Source organism: Gavialis gangeticus, unplaced genomic scaffold (genome assembly GCF_001723915.1).
Source record: "Gavialis gangeticus isolate Ggan-Ray unplaced genomic scaffold, GavGan_comp1, whole genome shotgun sequence".
Taxonomy (NCBI): Eukaryota; Metazoa; Chordata; order Crocodylia; family Gavialidae; genus Gavialis; species Gavialis gangeticus.
In genome coordinates, this window is record NW_017729001.1 from 4,686,521 (window position 1) to 4,704,747 (window position 18,227).

The 18,227-nt window shown below is 43.1% G+C and overlaps 1 protein-coding gene across 2 annotated transcripts in view; it reads left to right on the top strand.

Moving 5' to 3' along the window:
- NF2 (neurofibromin 2) overlaps positions 1-18,227 on the top strand; it is a 60,751-nt gene that overhangs the window by 36,250 nt on the left and 6,274 nt on the right. For both annotated transcript variants that reach the window (XM_019506722.1, XM_019506723.1), the window contains exons 5-13: positions 2,529-2,597; positions 3,144-3,226; positions 4,140-4,215; positions 4,623-4,757; positions 7,062-7,136; positions 8,666-8,779; positions 10,970-11,092; positions 11,501-11,718; positions 15,122-15,227. In XM_019506722.1, coding sequence (XP_019362267.1) covers positions 2,529-2,597; positions 3,144-3,226; positions 4,140-4,215; positions 4,623-4,757; positions 7,062-7,136; positions 8,666-8,779; positions 10,970-11,092; positions 11,501-11,718; positions 15,122-15,227 — 999 coding nt within the window. The remainder of the gene's footprint in view (positions 1-2,528; positions 2,598-3,143; positions 3,227-4,139; positions 4,216-4,622; positions 4,758-7,061; positions 7,137-8,665; positions 8,780-10,969; positions 11,093-11,500; positions 11,719-15,121; positions 15,228-18,227) is intronic.

The following is an 18,227-nucleotide window of genomic DNA, read 5'->3' on the forward strand; positions in this document are numbered from 1 at the left end:
CCCCCCCCCCCCCCCCCGACCCAGGAAGGAACGGGTGCTGGGGTCATATCACCTCAGCCAAATATCTGTCCAGCCTCCTCTTCAAGATCCCCAAGGTAGGAGAGTGTACCACCTCATTTAGGACCCCATTCCAGAGCCTGGCAGTCTTAACTGTGAAGTAATTACTGTAGTGATGAATACAAACACAGTGACAGTTGATTTAACAAGCTGATTGACAGGTGTATTCCTTTGTATTGCTTTTATGCACCCACTTGTAAGTAGAGACTAACCATTAAAGAATATATTATACAAGAATTACATCTTTTTTTCTTTATTATTTTTTCCCTACAATGTTGCATTCAAACCATCTGCACCAATTTCAAATTTTGGATCAGTTTTTGGTTTTAATTGCCTAATAATAGAAGTACAGAATTTACTGAAATCTACTAAAATATATATATCTCTTTGATGTGTATTTTACTATAAAATCCAGTAGCTTGGTTTTCCTATCTTAAATGTGAATAGTTTTGATTCAGAACCTATTCAGTACCTCAGGTCTTTGCAGGTGCTGGGATCCTAGATGTGATTTTTTTTTTCCCTTGTTGGTTTATCTTTTTCCCAAGATAAAGCAACATGTTGCGTTATATTTTAAATATAAATGTGTATGAATGAATACAGTATAGCATAAGCCAGATGTCTGAGTGATTATAAAAGCAGTCTTGAAGTATAAACACAAATATTAATCATTGAACTCAATTAACAAGAACCAAATTTCCATGACAGTTTTTGAGTTATAATTTAATTGAAAGTTTTTATTTTAAATGTTTATCCAGTCACTTGAACTAGCATGGCTTGCAATACTTAAAGCTGTTTGTTGATTTTTCATTTTTGAATAATTAATGTTCACTCCCAGCCTTTCTCTTTGTCCAAACATTCCTTTGGGATGTGACAGTGTTCTTGACCATGCTAAAAGCACGTAATCCATACTTAGTCTTGGATCTCCATGGTAGATCACAACCCAGAATAATCATATTAATCCTATTTATTGCTTTTTTCATCCAGAAATAATTTATTTTCAGTCTGTCCAAGGTTATTGGAGCCATTTCTTTTCCCAACTCCTGCATTTTTATTGCTGATTTCCATTTTTATGTGGGTTCAGTAGATCTACTCATGCAGATTGTTTTTCAAGAAGCATCTGCAGCTACAACTGAGTGGTGAGCTGGCCAGCACCTCCCAGGATCCAACCTATGGCATATCTGTTTGCATTAATTTAAGTCTGAGTCAGTTGTTGATTGTTGCTTGCTTCCTTTGCATCTGTGTTGGCTCCAAATCAATATTTCCACTTTAATCCCTACTTGTCTTGTACGAGATGTTGCTGTTGAGAGGATGTATGTATGGATTGTTGATGCAGAACTCTGGTGTTAGTACATGTCATCACAGCTCTGGCATTAAAGGGGGACTGATTTGCAATGTCACCTGACTTCCTATGCTTAACTCCGTTTTATTATTTATCTGTCTTATAAAAAATTGCCACTGTTCGTTCTTTTCAAGCTCAGTTTGATGGGGATTGCAGAGAGAAGATGGACATTAATGACTGAGTTAGAGAGAGTGTCCTGTTTTTATACTTGGCCGCTGCCATGCTGGGAGTCCTGAACTGAGAGATGATGATTTATATGCACGATTTACTTTGATTTTCATTCATCTCCTCTTTCAGTAGCTTGTTTGTTTCAGGCATTATGACTTGGTCATTATATGTACCAGGGTATTATGTGGGAGAGATCTTAATTTTCACATGCACTGCAGGGGCACCCAGCATTTGAATCTTTATTAAATGCTTTTATTTCTAAAGCAATCATTTTGTCCATTCATTTTATAGGAAGCTTGGAAGACATATAGTCTTCATGAACATTGATAATTATTTGGTATGCATATCAAATCAGAATGGTATTTTGTGACCAATTGAGCAAGAGAACTTCTGGCAGTGGAACAAACTCCTGTCTATGAGGATGGGATCCAAATCTATTTTCAAATGTTCTTGGTGTCCTAATTAATAAATTTTTAATGTTGAGTACTGACTGGTAGGCTACTGTCATCCAGCTGCATCAGAAAAGTTGCTGGTACTGGTCGGTTCTTAATGGGTAGAGATAATTGATCAACGCAGTTGCTCTCCCCACCCCATCTTGTTGGAAGCTTTTACTGAATGGCTGCAAAGGGAAAGCTTCCATCTTTCTGTTAAAAGGGGTACCATTAATGGGAGTGGTGGATGGAGGGAAGCTGGTTCTACTACATCTGCACCCTGCTTATTGCATGGATAAAAACAAAGAAGTAGGTCTCCAGAGCCAGGTGCTCAGGATTAAACAACGCTAAAATTATAAAATTGTGATACTAACCTTTATTGACCATCCTTTATTCCCTACTTTTACATGGTTATTTGAAAAGGTGTGGGTAGGTGGCAGCTGTTCCAAGTGATTCAGAAGGGATTTCTTTGTACTGCGTAGCTTGTATTGACACCATCTTCATCATGTGATATCTGTGGGTTTTTTTTTTAGTATGGAGATTATGATCCCAGTGTTCATAAGCGGGGCTTCTTGGCACAAGAGGAGCTGCTTCCAAAACGGGTAAGGTGCTCAGTCAAGTAGAAGACTAAGTTCACAGTTGAGTTTCTGGGACTTAATGGCATGTCATGTAGAATAACCTTTGTGCAGAAGGTAGATGTAGGATTGACTGCAAAATTCACAAAGGTAGACCACTTTGCCTTTAAGAGAGTTGCTTTATCAAGGCAAATGATACAAAAGGGTTAATTGAATGAGGGCAGTTTAGTTTGAATCTAGAATTTTTTTCATGAAAACATAGCAAATGTTTTCTGCTCACTGGATCTTACAGCTGCATTCTGCAGGCATTTCATAGTGGTTTGAGATATGCTCAGGAAGGTTAGCTGAATGCTGGTTAATTAAAAGAGCAGAGGGCTGAGTATAGCTTATTCATGAGGCAGAAGGAAAGGCATATGAATTGGAGATCAGACATGAGGATTGGGATGATGTATGTGAAAGGGGAAGAAGGGTCAATTTTTGAATTTGAAGCTTACTATATCCAGTTCTGGATAGTGAGAGTGCCAGAACTGTGGCGGTATGAACCAAAATTTCTCTGCTTTTTTTTTTCCTCAGGTAATAAACCTTTACCAGATGACTCCAGAGATGTGGGAGGAAAGAATAACAGCATGGTATGCAGAGCATCGAGGCAGAGCAAGGTGAGCATCTGCTGACATGACCTATGGATAGATGTAAACTCCCTAGCCCAGCATCAGGCCATTCAGAGTGAAATATAGTCTCCTTGAGCCTTCACAAGCTATTCATGAGTTTTGCTAATAAAGAACTTTTAGCAGAGTCTAGATAGGTGACCCAAGTTACCATAGTAATGCTGTCTGAGTGGGAACAGTGGACCCACAGTATTATTTACACCTATTGGAACAGAAGTCTGTTCCAAAATTGCAATCATATTGGGGAGGCTGTATCTTTTTAGCTACACAGGTGAGGTTTGAAGTAGAGCAATGCCCTTGTGGGGTAAGAGCCTTCTGCCTTTATAGTACCCCTGCTGCCTAGTTGTTTCACACTGATGGAATTCCAGATAGAGACATTGGAATGCTACTATGGTAAGACCAGCTTGTGAAGAGACCTGGAAGCATTCCTTCTGGACAGCCATTGAGATGCAAGAGATGTTTATTGAGTAGGAGAAAGCAATAGGAATCCTTGCTTGGGAAATCTTAGGAATCTAGCAATTCCTTAATACTTCAGATTAATCTGGTGAGTTGCTGCCTAGGGTAGTAATCTTCTTCTCCTCCAGACTGAGCACAAAGGAAGATGCATCTGAATATAGGACTCCAGAAATTGAATATATTTCCAGTAATGTTGAAGGACCTGGAATGGATACGAGGCAAAGCTTGAAGCATTGTGTTGCTGTTCAGGCATTAGGATGCAGGCAGGTTGCAGTGTGGGATTTGCTGTGGATCTTCATTGATCCTGCTGGTAAAGACAGACTTGACCTGTGCAAAGGAGCCAGACCATGCTCCAGTGCATTGTGTAATATGAGGCTAAGAGAAGGCACCACCTCCTCCTCCATTCTTCCTCAACATCTGTATCTTTGATCCTTTTTTATCTGACAAGAGATGAAGCTGAAATGGAATATTTGAAGATAGCTCAGGACTTGGAGATGTATGGAGTGAACTACTTTGCAATAAAGGTGAGTCTGGGACAGGGTGGAGTTTCTTTAGTTTCACATGTCTCCCATGTGCATCTGAAACAGTGGCAGTGACAGATAAAGGGGGTGGTTCTTCCATTATAGGCTCACCTTCAAAATGACTTTGAGATTTGCTGGCTGGAATTTTTGTGCACTGTGCTAGTTATTTTTCTGTAGCCAGGAGAGCTAGTGGAAGGCTGATTCCTGAATTTTCGCAAGAGAATGAGCAAGTCGCTATCACCATACACTCGGTCTACCTGCCTGGTGCTTGGGAAGCACAAGTCCCTGTAGGATGCATGGCAGTTGTCAGTGCTCAGGGCTGGATGATGCTAGTAGAATGTAACTGTTTGTGTCAGATTTTTCTTAAGTGAATAAAAAGATGTGCTCTGCTCTGTTTTTCCCTCCTTCAGAATAAGAAGGGCACTGAACTGTTACTTGGTGTTGATGCCCTGGGGCTTCATATTTATGACCCAGAAAACAGGCTGACCCCCAAAATCTCTTTTCCATGGAATGAGATCCGGAACATCTCTTACAGCGATAAAGAGGTAGGACATGTTTGCCCTTATCTTTAATACAAACACCAATCAGAGTATGGCAGCAAATTAATGTGACACCTCTTATCTCCAGTTTTGCTTGCACTTGCTATGACTAGTACAGTCAAGGCTGTTTCAGCCTTACCAGTAGGACCCTTAATTCCAAGGCTTTTAGAAGTTTTCTGAAAGCAGGCATGCAAGAGCTCAGCCAGAAGCTATTTTTATTTGTTATTTTTAGAGCATTTACAAAACCTCTGCTTAGCCATTTCATAAAGAACATTTCCCTTGGTGTGCTCAGCCCAGCTGTCTGAAAGTTCAGAAGGTGAGAATCCTGTCTTACTGCAAATGTAGCCTTGTATTGTGAAGTATAATTAAATATGTTCCTAGCAAGAATGGTTTTGGATCCCCTTTGCCTCATTATAGTGTTCTGAGCTTCCGAACTTTTAGACTGCCTGGCTTGACACAATGATTGGAATTTTTTTTCTAGGAGGGTAAAGTGGTTTAGTTCCAAGTCTTACAGAAGATTTTTGATTAAGCCCTCAATGTAAATACGAATCTGTTACCTGAATTGTTGGACATCAAACACTGTTTGGAATAAAATTGGCTATGGAAAGTAAAACTGACTAATTTGTTTTCCAGTTTGAAGGAATTGTACAAAAGAAATGGGGTACATTTGTGGTGGGAAATATTAGCTTTTTCTATTTTTTCTTTTTAATGTAAACATAATATCAGTGAGAGCTAAAGATTTCTCATTCCATGTTTTGTTACATCTTGAGTGATTTCTTAGCCCATGATGTGTGTGTGTGGGGGGGGGGGGGGGTTTTTTTTTTTTTTATTGAACTTAAAATTAAAACTTTCTGTAACATAAAGAAACAACCCAAGCACAACAGTTCTTCATTTCCTGAGGCTCTTTGCAGCCCATCCCCAGGTCAGAAGTGAAAGCTCTCTGACCATGCATTCCTCCAAAGAATCTGAGAACTGAAATCTCTGTTGCTAGGCCTTGACATAAGACTGTAATAGATCTTTCCTTGGGGAAAGGAGCTGTCATCTTCTATCGTGTCAATAATCCTTGTAATAAGATGACCACAAGTAGACCTGACATGATAGTGAGCAGGCTTAATAGCTGTGTATGACAGCAACACCAACACAACAGAGATGTTTAATATGTTATAACAAAGATCAACTGGTTGTAGGGAGTTGGCGTTTCTCTTCTCCCCCTCCCCTTGTTGCTAGCAGTGAATATCATGGGTTCTGTTGAAGTAAAATCCAAAGACATTCATGCACGTCTGCCTGTGTGAAAGATTTAAAGATTGCCTCTTAAACTGACAAAACAAAAACACTGAGATGTGTTCTGCTGAATTCGTTTTCTGGTAGTACAGTGTATTGACAAATAGACCTGGTTTCATGGCTATAGACTCTATTCAACAGGGTTATCAGTTCGGCCAGCTTTTTTTTTTGCGATGTGTGGGGGAGTGAGATTGAGCATTGGAGTTTCAGGTGTCCTTCTGCTAGTCCATGGCCCTCACCAGCATAGCAGAGAGGGGACTATCTTGCTAGAATCCTATCCCTGGTGCTGCCGTCAGCATGATATCCACTTCAACCTGGAGGGAGATATACCATTCAAACTCTTTCCAGTTATGATTAAGACCCAGAAGGGGTTGAACCATTTAGGGTGGCATAAGAGAGTTTAAATACAAGTGAGAGGACAGGTATAACATCTAAAACTGAGAACAGTCTTCTAAGGGAAGTAGCGACACCTTTTTATGTAAGATAACAATCTCACACTGGTCATCAGGCCTGAAGATGGGTGGGTAGAAAATTGCTGTACCCATTTCTGCTTTCCTTATTTAACCCGTTCCATTAGGCTGTTCAGACAGGTTCCTCCAGTATTTCTATTCTGATGGGCCACAGTTTTCTCTTATGTTCTCAATCCTCCTTATCCTGATGGACAGAAGCATTTTGTCTTTGGCTGGAAGGATGAAGCTCTCTCTTCGAAGCCCAGTGCCTGTTGGGGATGGTCAGCAGAAGAAAGGCATTGCTTTCTGTAGACAGGCATTTTTTGCTCCTGAAGCCTGAGGAAATGTTGCTTGTGTGTGTGGGACTAGAGCTTTCCTGACCAGGGGAACAATACTCCCTTGATTGCTTTTGATCCTAGTTAGCCTGCTTGGCAGCCAGCCATGGGAGACAGCTCTCAGCCTTGTTTATCTGGCACTCCGCTGACCTGTTGTTAGGCAGCACTCTGTAATTCTCATTGAGGCCTTTTTTTTTTAATACTAGGCTTTGCTTGATACTTTTTTTTTTCCCTTCCCTTTTCAGTTTACGATTAAGCCATTGGACAAAAAGATTGATGTCTTTAAGTTCAATTCATCGAAACTGCGTGTGAACAAGCTGGTGAGTAAGTTCACAGACACAGTGATTTTTATTATCTGCAACTGACTCCTGGGGAAGCTCCTCTAGGCAAAGTAAGACAAGACACTTCTTTTTTTAAATCAGGCCATAGTTCGAGGTGGCAAACTGGACTGCTGCACTCTAGGTTAAATCCAGTGTGGTATATGCAATTAAGTTGCAGCCTGCTTATAAGAGGAGGACTTGCTTCTTCATGTAAATTCACCCCACTTCCATTGTTCTTCTTTTGGTTGCATCTGCCCAGTACTGTGGCAGAACTTGGTAGGTAAAACATTTTTTTTTTTTTTTGTCTCTCTCTCTCCTCTAAAATCCTGTGTGCCCCTCTGCTGACCTTCTTTTTGCTTCTCTGCTGAAATATTTCTCCTTGATCTGGGGTGATAACATTTGCCTAGCAGCAAATGCTAACTAATTGGTTGGTCCATGCTGGGCCTCTTTCAGGAGGCAAGCCTTGAGTTGGGATGAGTGGTTGCCCAAAGAGAGAGGTAGGTGACCTTGGCTCAGTTCTGTTCATTATTTATAGCCATTTTTTTTTTTTTACCTTATTGAAAACATTAAATACCCATCATAATTCAGAGCCAGGAGACCTCATAGTAAGATAGGGCCAGACTTACAAAATCGACTCCATCCACACAGCCGTTCAGGCATTAAAAAATGGCCTGATTTTTTTTCAGTGCTTCTCTCCATTTTTGGGAACAGTGAGAGTTTCTGGATGCTGACTTGCTTTTTGAAAATTTAACCCAGAAGCTATAATAACCATTAATTGTATTCACCAGCTTCATAGTGATGTTGTAAGCCAGGTTGTTCAATGGTGGCCTGCAGTCCATGAGGGATTAATTTGCAACCCCCAGGTTCCCACCCACCTGCTGTTCCCCCAACAGCTCCAGCTGTAATAGCAACCAGGGTCTCCAGGCTCCCTCTCCTTCCTCGGCTTACAATTATTGCCCCTGCCCCAGGGAGCAGAGTAGTGTGATATGGTACAGCCTATAGGGCTGGGGGAACCTGGAATTGGGGGAGCCCATGTGGCATGGTGTGGTGGGGGAGCTGAGGATGAGGTTGGGGGCCCCCCTAGCATGCAGCATTTGTCTGCTTTGAAATTGGATGGCTCAGCTGTAAGCATTCTGCTGCTGCATGCAGGTGGATCTTGAACCCAAAAAGGCAGCAGTGTCCATTGAGTAAAGAACCAGAGTGAATTGTATAAGACTTATTTTACTGTTTGAATTACCAAAGCTCTGGTCATGAGGGACCTAGATCCAGAACAAAAATATCCTTTGTGCCCCTAAAGAGTTTACAGTCCAAGTTCTATTCCTTGGGCAACTCATTCCACCTTCTTGTGTCTTGATTTTCGTTATCTTTGAAATGGGGATAATCATTTTGTAGGCCTGTGCAGATTTCATGCTTGAAAATGCTTTATAAGAACTGACTACTTCAGCTCTACTTTAGGTGCCAGAAGTAAAAGCCACACCTTATAAGTATATAGTAATTTCCTTCCACTCTTCTCTTTTTGACTGGGACAGATTCTTCAGCTGTGTATTGGAAATCATGACTTATTCATGAGAAGAAGAAAGGCAGACTCATTGGAGGTCCAGCAGATGAAAGCACAGGCCAGGGAAGAGAAAGCCAGGAAGCAGGTGAGATGCCTTACAATCCAGCCGTCCCTTGAGCCAAAATCAGAAGTATAAACTTAGCAGGGAGAAGCAGATTGCAGGGCATAAACAGCGAGCAGCAGGTTGAACGATCCAGGTTTAGGCTACACTTAATTTCTTGTTAAGTAGCCTGCTCTCTCACTACCAGTCATTCTCTATTTTGTTACATGAGTTGATGGCAGAATGGCTGCCAAGTCAGCAGCCTACAGGCTCAGGAGTATGATTAGGAAGGGAAGGGATAACCTGTGTATACTGTAAATGCATGTTTATCCACCCCTAATAATCCTGCTTCTGGGCTCTTTTGCTGGAAAGTTTAATGTCTTGGGGAAGTTGATCATAATTAAGGCAGGGCCTGTGAGGGGAGCTGTGCTTTGCTTTTGCTCTGTGCTCTCATTTTCTAATTAGATGGTGATAGAATGCACACCGACATTTTGGGGCGTGCAGCTTGCATGCTAATTCAGTCCTGGCCTCCTTTATCCACTGCAGGTCAGCCTAAGCGGCAGGAACAGGACATTGCAGGCGGCAGCATGTAGCCAATGAGCGTATATCAGCAAATTGGATTGTATGAATCATTGTTTTCTGCTCACAGACCTTTTCTACTCATTGAAACCCACACAGCTAATCTGAGTGCTACTGCTTAGAATATAAATTTCCATTTCTGGGTAAGCCACTAGGTAGCAGCAGCAACAGCTAAAGCAACCAGCTACACCAAGAGAAGTCTAAGCTCAAAAGAGTATTAAATTAATGTACTTCACTTGGATCTGAGCATGTCCATTGAGGGTCACCACACAGTATTGTGGGGCTAGAACTGAGTGCTTTGACCAGCTTAGTGGTATGCTGTAGATGGTCTTAGAGAAGACTTGTGTCCGGATCTCTTGTCTGAACTGAGGAGATCTGAGTGGGTGGGCTCCAGGGTATTGTGTCTTCATCTTTTGAGAGGAAAAGCAACTTAAATCCAACAACCACCTCTTCGGCCATAAGAAACTGGCTTGAGCAGAATGAAAGAAGTCCCCTGCAGTTGTTCTTGGCATGGAGGGTGAAGAGGGAACCTGGAGCCTTCAGCATATCAGGGGAGTAGGTGTTTGGAATTTGATGAGTTCCTTTTGGAAAGTGGAGGACGTCTTCATAAATTCAACAAAAGCTTGAGATCCTGTTGGCAACCTGGGAGGGGCCTCTGGTCTTGGGGGAAGCTACATGGGGTTGTGACTGCCTGGCACTGGATATGGGGCAACTAAACATTTATTGTAGACAATGAAATGGGCAATGTTTTTGCAGGGCTGTGGGAAAAGTATGCACTGCACAAGAAATGCCATGGATCCTGTGGTGATGTGCTGTCCTGTCTTGATTTAATCCCCATGTTCCACCTCAGTCCTCAAGCTCTGGAACTGTTAACTAGCTCTGGGCAGCTCTGTAACATCAGGGGCCTATGAGTGCCTATGATACAGATTGTGATGATAAGTCATAAATGATGAAGGACATCTTTAATAGAGAGAAGGAGCAGTCCTGTTGCAATGAATAGCATGCTTTCAGAGCACAGCCTGTGCCTGAGGACCAGGAAAGTGTCTTGCTACATTTTTTTCCTTTTATTAAACTCTGTATGTCCTATGAATAATGCAGCGATCCTTAAATGTAATCTAGACATTTATAATGGATCTATTACTGTGGTATGTGGCTACCAGAAACTGGCATACTAACTGCCTTTGTGGTTCCCCTTCACCACTTGGCCTGAGCTTGCGTAGTATGCTGCTGCTGTTTTAAACAGCCAGTATCGGAGAACTGCCTTTTCACTCGATATTCTTCTGGGTTTCAGGTGCAGGACATTCTGATAGGTTTTGTTGCACTGGAGAGGGTATCATGGCTTTTTGTTGACGGCGTCAGAGGTAGCAGCTTGCCTTGTATAGGAGTTGGAACGTGGCACGTTGTACTCCTTTCTGGCTTCCGCGGTGAATGAATGCAAAGCAGAAGGAACTGTTAGTGCACTAGGCTAGATCTGTTGTGCCAGTCTGAAAATAACTATGCATATTCTTTCATATTCAGGATTACTCAGTCCTGCACTCTAACTACTGAGCAGTCCTCCCTTCCTGTCCTGTGAGATGACATTATGCTTATGTGATGCACTGAACTTTTATTACACTGATATATGTGGCTTTTCCCTTCTCTGACCCTTGTCCATAGATGGAACGACAGCGTCTGGCCCGGGAGAAGCAGATGAGGGAAGAGGCAGAACGAACAAGGGATGAGTTAGAGAGGAGGCTTTTGCAGCTAAAAGAAGAGGCTACAATGGCCAATGAGGCTCTGGTAAGTCTGTGGGGGGAACCTTCCCCAGGCACTGCAGCCATTCTTGATCTCTGTTGCTGAAGTGTTCTAGGGGACATGCAGTAAGCACCTTGAGGTTGTGATCAAAGTGGATAGTGATCAGGGAGGCAGATAGGTATGAAGCAAGAGCTCTGGAGGAGGGTTGATTCCTGCTGTATCAGGATCTCCAAGGAGGTTTGATTAGAGAGAGAGATGCTAATTTTTTTTGGGTCTTGAGAGCTAGTATGCAAAGGCCAGGGCACTGCAGACTACTGTGGAAGTGGGGAGTTCAACTACATTTGAGTCAGAGTTAAACTGGTGGGGGAGGCACCTCAGTTTCTGTAATTGGATCTTAAGTACATTGTGGTGGAGGTCCTGTACATACTGACAGAGATGTGCGTTACTTCTCAGATGAGGTCTGAAGAAACAGCGGATTTGCTGGCTGAAAAAGCCCAGATCACAGAAGAGGAGGCCAAGCTCCTGGCTCAGAAAGCAGCTGAGGCAGAACAGGAGATGCAGCGAATCAAAGCAACAGCCATTCGGACAGAAGAGGAGAAACGCTTGATGGAACAGAAGGTGCTGGAAGCAGAGATGTTGGCCCTGAAAATGGCAGAAGAATCGGAGAGAAGGTCAGAAGAAAGAACCCTGCACCTGCTTTGGTGCTTCATTTTCCAAGTCTCTCAGTGAGCTTAGCTGAGACAATTTACTCGGATATCACCACTGCATAGACTTTCCAGATGGTTGACAGTGAGCCCCTGGCATCCCCTGCGCATGCAATGGCTTATGGCCCCAGCTGGTTCCTTCCTTTATGGAACTGTTTGCCATGGTTAGCCAGTCACTGCATGGTAAACTGATGCTACTATATGTAGAGATAGATGCAGATAAAGATATTACAGAGATATAGCGAGTATAGATATCCCTGTGTTTTTTTTTCTCTTTCTGGTGCTTGCTGCTTCTCTGTGTTCTTATGGGGAGAAAAGAAATACTATGCAGAGTGACTAGGAAATGGGTCCTCAACTAATAGCTTGGGGAATGGGTGGAATATTTTGTACCTGGAAGACACTGTTCCTCTAAACTGTGCAAAAGTCTCTTTCCCTGAGTCGTCTTGGAGCAAGCACTACATAAACACCAGCAACTGTTGGCTTGTGTTCTCTGGCAACCCTACAACTCCTTGACAAACACCCTCTATAGTTTCCAAATCTTTAATTAACAATACTTAATTTTGCTTTTAGCTACCAAATTCAATTAAGTATTCTTCATTTGGCCTGTATGTTGCACTCCCAGACTTTTTCTTGTCCTGACAAGTCACAGAGCTTCTGTTGCATGTTAGGCTTTAAAGGACAGCAAAAAGTCCTTCTATAGGTACATAGGGAGCAAGAAAAAAATCAAGCGCCCCTGTGGGGCCCCTACAGAATTTGAGGGGGCAGTCCGCAGTTGATTCACCACAAAAAGGTAGGGTTCCTAAATACTTACTTCACATCAGTGTTCCTGAAATCAGACTGGAGCTGTTCACCTCTCCAGAGGCCCAGGGAATATAGAGAAGACAGCAGCCCACATAAAATCGGTTCTGAACAGGTGAGGGTACTCTTAGATCATCTGGGCATATTCAGGTCTTCTGGGCCAGATGACCTGAATCTGAGAGTCCTGAAAACTGGCTGAGCTCATAGCAGAGCCTCTGGCAAAGCTGTTCAAAGAGTCATGGAATTTGGGAGTAGCCCTGACCGACTGGAAGAGAGCTAATGTACCCATCCTTAAGAAAGGGAAAAGGGACGATCCTGTAAACTACAGACTGGTCAGTCTAACCTTGGTCCTGGGAACAATGTTTGAAAAAATTGTCAAGGAGGCCATGAACCACAAGCTTTGTAACTGGTGGGGTGTTGAGAAGCAACCAGCAGGGATTTGTCAAGGGCAGGTCATGCCTAACAAACCTGGTGTCCTTTTATGACCAGGTAACTAATTAGCTGAACAAGGGGCATGAGGGTGTCATCATTTACCTAGACTTCAGCAAGACCTTTAATACTGTTTCCCATGAGAACATATCAATTAAGCTGGAGGGTACTGGCCTAGACCAGTCTACAATGAGGTGGGTTGGCAGTTGGCTCAGAGGTTGATCCCAGAGAGTTGTAATTGATGGGATGGCTTCATCCTGGAGGGCCATCTCCAGCAGTGTCCCCCAGGGATTGGTGCTTGGGCCTGTGCTCTTCAACATCTTTATCAATGACTTGGATGAGGGGGTAGAAAACTCAGTGATTTAAGTTTGCAGACTACACCAAGTTGTGAGGAAATGTGGACACATCTGAGTAAGGATCCGAGATGACCTCAACAGATTGGTCCTATGGGCTTAACGCAGTCAGACGAGGTTCAGTAGAGACATGTGCCAGGTAGGAGGAACCTTCATCATATCTATATGATGGGTGGTGGTCCTCTGTCTGGCACTATATCTGAGAGGGACCTTGGGATGACAGTTGACCAGAAGATGAATATGAGCGGACAGTGCGATGAAGTTGCCAGTAGGGCAAATAGGACTCTGGCATGTATCAGCCGATGTGGTGCGAACAGATCCAGAGAGGTGCTTCTCTGTCTCTTTGGTGTTGGTGAGGCCACAGCTGGAGTACTGTGTCCAGTTCTGTGCACCACCTTTCAGGAAGGATGTTGATAAACTTCAAAGGGTGTAGAGAAGGGCCACTCAGATGATCAGGGGCCTGGAGGATAGGCCCTTTGAGGAGATATTCCAGGTACTGGAGCAAGAGAAGACTGAGGTGACTTGATAGGTGCCCACAAGTATGTCAAAGATGAACACCAAGATCTAGGGGAGCAGCTCTTCAGTAGGGCACCTCCAGGGAGCACAAGGACCAACAGGCACAAGCTAATTGAGGGAAGATTTAAATTAGACATTAGGAAAAACTTCTTTTCCGTAAGGGTATCTAGAATCTGGAACACTCCCAGTAGAGGTGGTGCAGTCTCCATCCTTGGAGGTGTTCAAGAGGAGGCTGGACAGGCACCTCATTGAGCTTGTTTGAGCTCAATAACACCCTGTCTATGGCAGGGAGCCAGCCTTGATGATCTTACAGGTCCCTTCCACTCCTTTGATTCTGTGATTCTGCCATTGGTGCCAGAGTTTGTCATGCATTAAATTTCGTGTTTCTAGCTTTAAGATGCTAGAGTTCCTTTTGTGCAGTGCATTCATTAGTGGGTGGATTAAAAATAGCAGCTTCCTTCCCATTATTGTTATAGGAATGCAATAGGTTTCAGATTTCACTTGCTCAGGAACTGTCCCTAGTCCCTTCTCTACCTTGATCTTCCTGTAAACTTTGATTCAGCAAAGTAGGCTTTCATCTCTCCAACCTCTCTTCCTGATCTTTCCCTTTGCTTTCCACCCAGGGCATATCCTCAGGAGCTGTGAGCATCAAGGGTAAATGCTATAGTAAAACCCCAGGGCTCTGAGATTAGAGTGAAGGGCCATATAATACTTGTTGAGTATTTTCTGTATAGAGTACCTGTAATTATTGCAGCTCTCAGTAGATGGTTAATATTCAGAAGACAAGCAGGAGCTTCAGTCTGCTCTGCTTCAATTTTTGATTGTTCGTTGTTATTCCCAAGTTGCTCTTTCTACTCTAACCAGCTTGACCTGCTCTTTCAAGTGTTAGTCTCTTTGCAAATGTTGGCATAATGTCTGTATATGCGCTTCCTGATTTTTACCTCCTTGCTGTTTCTGGAAACTTTACCTAGGGTATCTGGCTATAAACTGATATAAAAGACCCTAGTAGATCATCTAGTTGGTCTCTCATGTACAGTAGCTAGCGCAAGTTTGTTTCTGTTATGTTTTGTCCAGTCTGGTTTGAAAGTTTCAAGTGCTCTAGTTCCCACCATTTTCCTTGTACAATCTATTCTGTAATTGGACAAGTCTCATTGCCAGAGAAATATCAATTCTCCCTACAGCTAGACTTTGTGCTTCATTGCCTTTAACATGCTCCATTCCTCCCTGCTCAACTTTGATCTGGTATTTGTCATTATTGCTGCTCCTGTATCTAGGGCGAAGGAGGCTGATCAGCTAAAGCAGGACCTTCAGGAAGCCCGTGAGTCAGAGCGGAGAGCAAAGCAGAAACTCTTGGAGATCACCAGCAAGTCATCCTACACAGTAAGTGATCTATATTATAGTTCTATCGCTCCCTTCCCCTGCTGCTACATGAGAGGGCACAAAGGTCCCTTTGTGGAGTGACATGAGTTGGGTTATTCAGTTGCGTAGGAATGGTAATTGCCAACAATTTCCTGTGCTGGCCGACCAGAATCCTGGGCTCCCTGGCTAGCAGAGAGGAGATGGCTTCATTTTACCTCCCCCTTACCCTGTTTCATAATCAAAGAACAAGGAAGTTCCCCAGTTAAACTAAAGGCAGCAGGCTTTAAGCTAATGAAAAGCAGTGCTTTGTTAGCCTGTAGTGCTTGCTGACATGAGGTAGTATTTGTGGCTGAGGGCTTAGTAGCAGCATTCAGAATAGGATTAAATACTTACTCATATAAGAACATCCTCCATTTCATTAGATAGGATAAAAATTGCTCAAAACCTGTAAACTCATGCTTCAGGGCATAAACCAACTGCTGACTACCTGGGTTCAGGAAGTAGCTTCCTTTCGGGAGGGATGATTATGTAATTGCCCACTAAGAGGTTTTCACACCTTCCATTGAAGCATCCTGTGTTGGTTGCTGTGGGAGACTGAATGCTAGACCAAATGACCAGTATGATTTGATCTGGCAATTTGCTTTTTCCTGTTTTTCCTTTATAATGCAATAAATCACATTAGGAACTGTTTTGCTATCAAATATTTTCAGCCTCAGCAGCTTACACTTTCTGGGCTTCCTATACTGCTGTTTGTCTTGGAGGGGGATGGGTTGTCTTCCTGAATGAACTCATGGGTTGCTTCCAAAAGGGAATAATTATTAACCCTTTCCCTATTACAGGTTTTCTTTAAACCTCCCTCCCTTCACATAAGTGTACAAAGAGAGTTTGAGGTGCATCACTTTTCATCCAGATTCTCCAAAGCTTCCTGAAAACGTTCAGAAGCTTTTAAGAAATTACAGAGATGAAATAAGTCAGACACTTCCAGCTTGAGGGCCCCAAGTTGAATGCTCACTGCCTGTGTGCTTTATAAGCTGCCTTTGGAATGCTCCAAGCTTTACTACCCCATGGATCAACAGGCTGCTGAAGGTCCACTAGCTCTCTAATGATGGCTTTATTGTACCCAAAGGGTGGCAGATCCTTGCTTGAAAGCCTAATGGCCATATCAGTCAAGTGAAGAGTTTACATCTCTAGACTCCCTTAGGCTGGTGGGTCCATCCTGCGTTAAACCCACAGGAAAGTGACTAGAAAGCTTTCTTCTTCTGCCCCATCCTCTGTGTCTTGCTCTGTGCTAATCAGTAGCCAGCATTAATATATTCTTGCCTCTAGAATTGAAATATGATTAAAGGGAATATTGCAGGACAGAATCAAGCTGGGTTCCACCCCTCCAGCCATATTGATCCTGGAGGCATTCCATGTAGAACTTTTGCTTCTACCACACATTTTGTTGCACCCTCTCCCTTAAAGGGATGTGAGCTTTTCACAGCAAAGCTCCCTGTATGGGGAAGAAAAAAGGTATCTTCCTCTTTTTTTTCTACTTCTGGTTACATTTTTAGCTGTCCCCTGTAGGCTGCCACTCAGATGAACTTAAGTACCAATACATCACATGTGCTCAAAGGCTGCTATTTACTGTGATGGCAAATGTCAGTAGTATGCAAGTGTGGCCATTGTAGTTGCATAAGTAGAGCACTGCTTAGTTTCCTGCATATTTCTAAAGTGCTCTTCTCCTCATCTGCTGTTATGCCTGTCTCTTTTTCTTCCCATGTGGTTTGTCTTGCTCTGCTCTGTGTTAGGGGGCAGTCAAGTGAAAATACTGAAATCCAGTACTTGCACAGTGTTTCAGAGAGGTGGCTATAGGTAAGCATTCCTTCCCTGCTAGCACGCAGAGGGACCATGAACAATCAGAGAAGGTGAATAAGAATGTAGTGACGTAGAGGAGTTGGGTTTCTAAAACTACTGCATCTGCATGTTAGGAGGCTTATGTCCCTTAGGTAAATTGCAGCTCTGCCTAATATAGGGTATGGTATCTGGACCTCTCCCTGCCTTTACCAGGCTGTAACTCTAAATATGTTCTTTCCTGTTTTGTCCCTGTAGTTGGGTTATATTGTGTCTCAGCAATCAGAGTAAGCGGGATCCTTTTACTAGTCTGCCAAGGGAGGAAAGTGAAAAAGACATGGAACAGCAGAAGTAGCTAAAGCTGCCAAAAGGACAAGTGATCGTTAATAGTTTTGTGACATTCCCATCTCTGACTGGCTGTTGATGTTCTTTACAGAGCTTTCTAAAGTGTCCTTGCAGCTCTTGGAGTCCATGGCCAGCTGTGTGGCTTGTTTTTTGTTATTACTAGCCATTGGCATATGCAGCACAAAGGGAATATGAATTTAAGTCTCTGGCCAGCAGGGATACAATTGCTTTGTGCCATTCTTTATTGATGCAGTTGGCAGTGTCTGGCTCCAGAGTGAGTCTCATCCAATTCCCATCTGCTGGCAGAGTGCAAGAGGAGTAAAAGGAGGGGAAGAATTCTCATCACTCTCAGGAGGACTTGGCAGACCCTTCACTGATGTCCTCTTTCTTTCCAGACCGGTCTCTTTATCCCTGTTCTTCAGCAGCTCCCTGTACCCCAACTCCCTGCCTGGTGATTTTTCCTAAACCCATAGGGAAGAGAGGGAAGAACATGATGTTAATGACAAAAAATTGGAATGGTGATTTAGAGAACAGAGCTCCTGAAGTTCCTCTTAAAGGGTGCGTGTATATAAGTGCAGAGGCTGCTTTGATGCGCTCTAATTACAGCATGTCAGAGCAGACTCAATAATAGAGTCTGCTGGAATGTGGCAATTACTGTACTCCAGCAATCTCCTGTGTCTCATGTATCTGTCCCTGCACTTGAAAATGGCTGCAGGTTGCTTGAACTAAAGCTTGTTGAACAAGCTTTAGTTCAAGCTGCCATTTTTAAGCATGGGGACACTGATACATGACACACTGCAACCCTTTAATTAAAGCAGCTGGTAGCTGCTTTAGTTAAAGCAC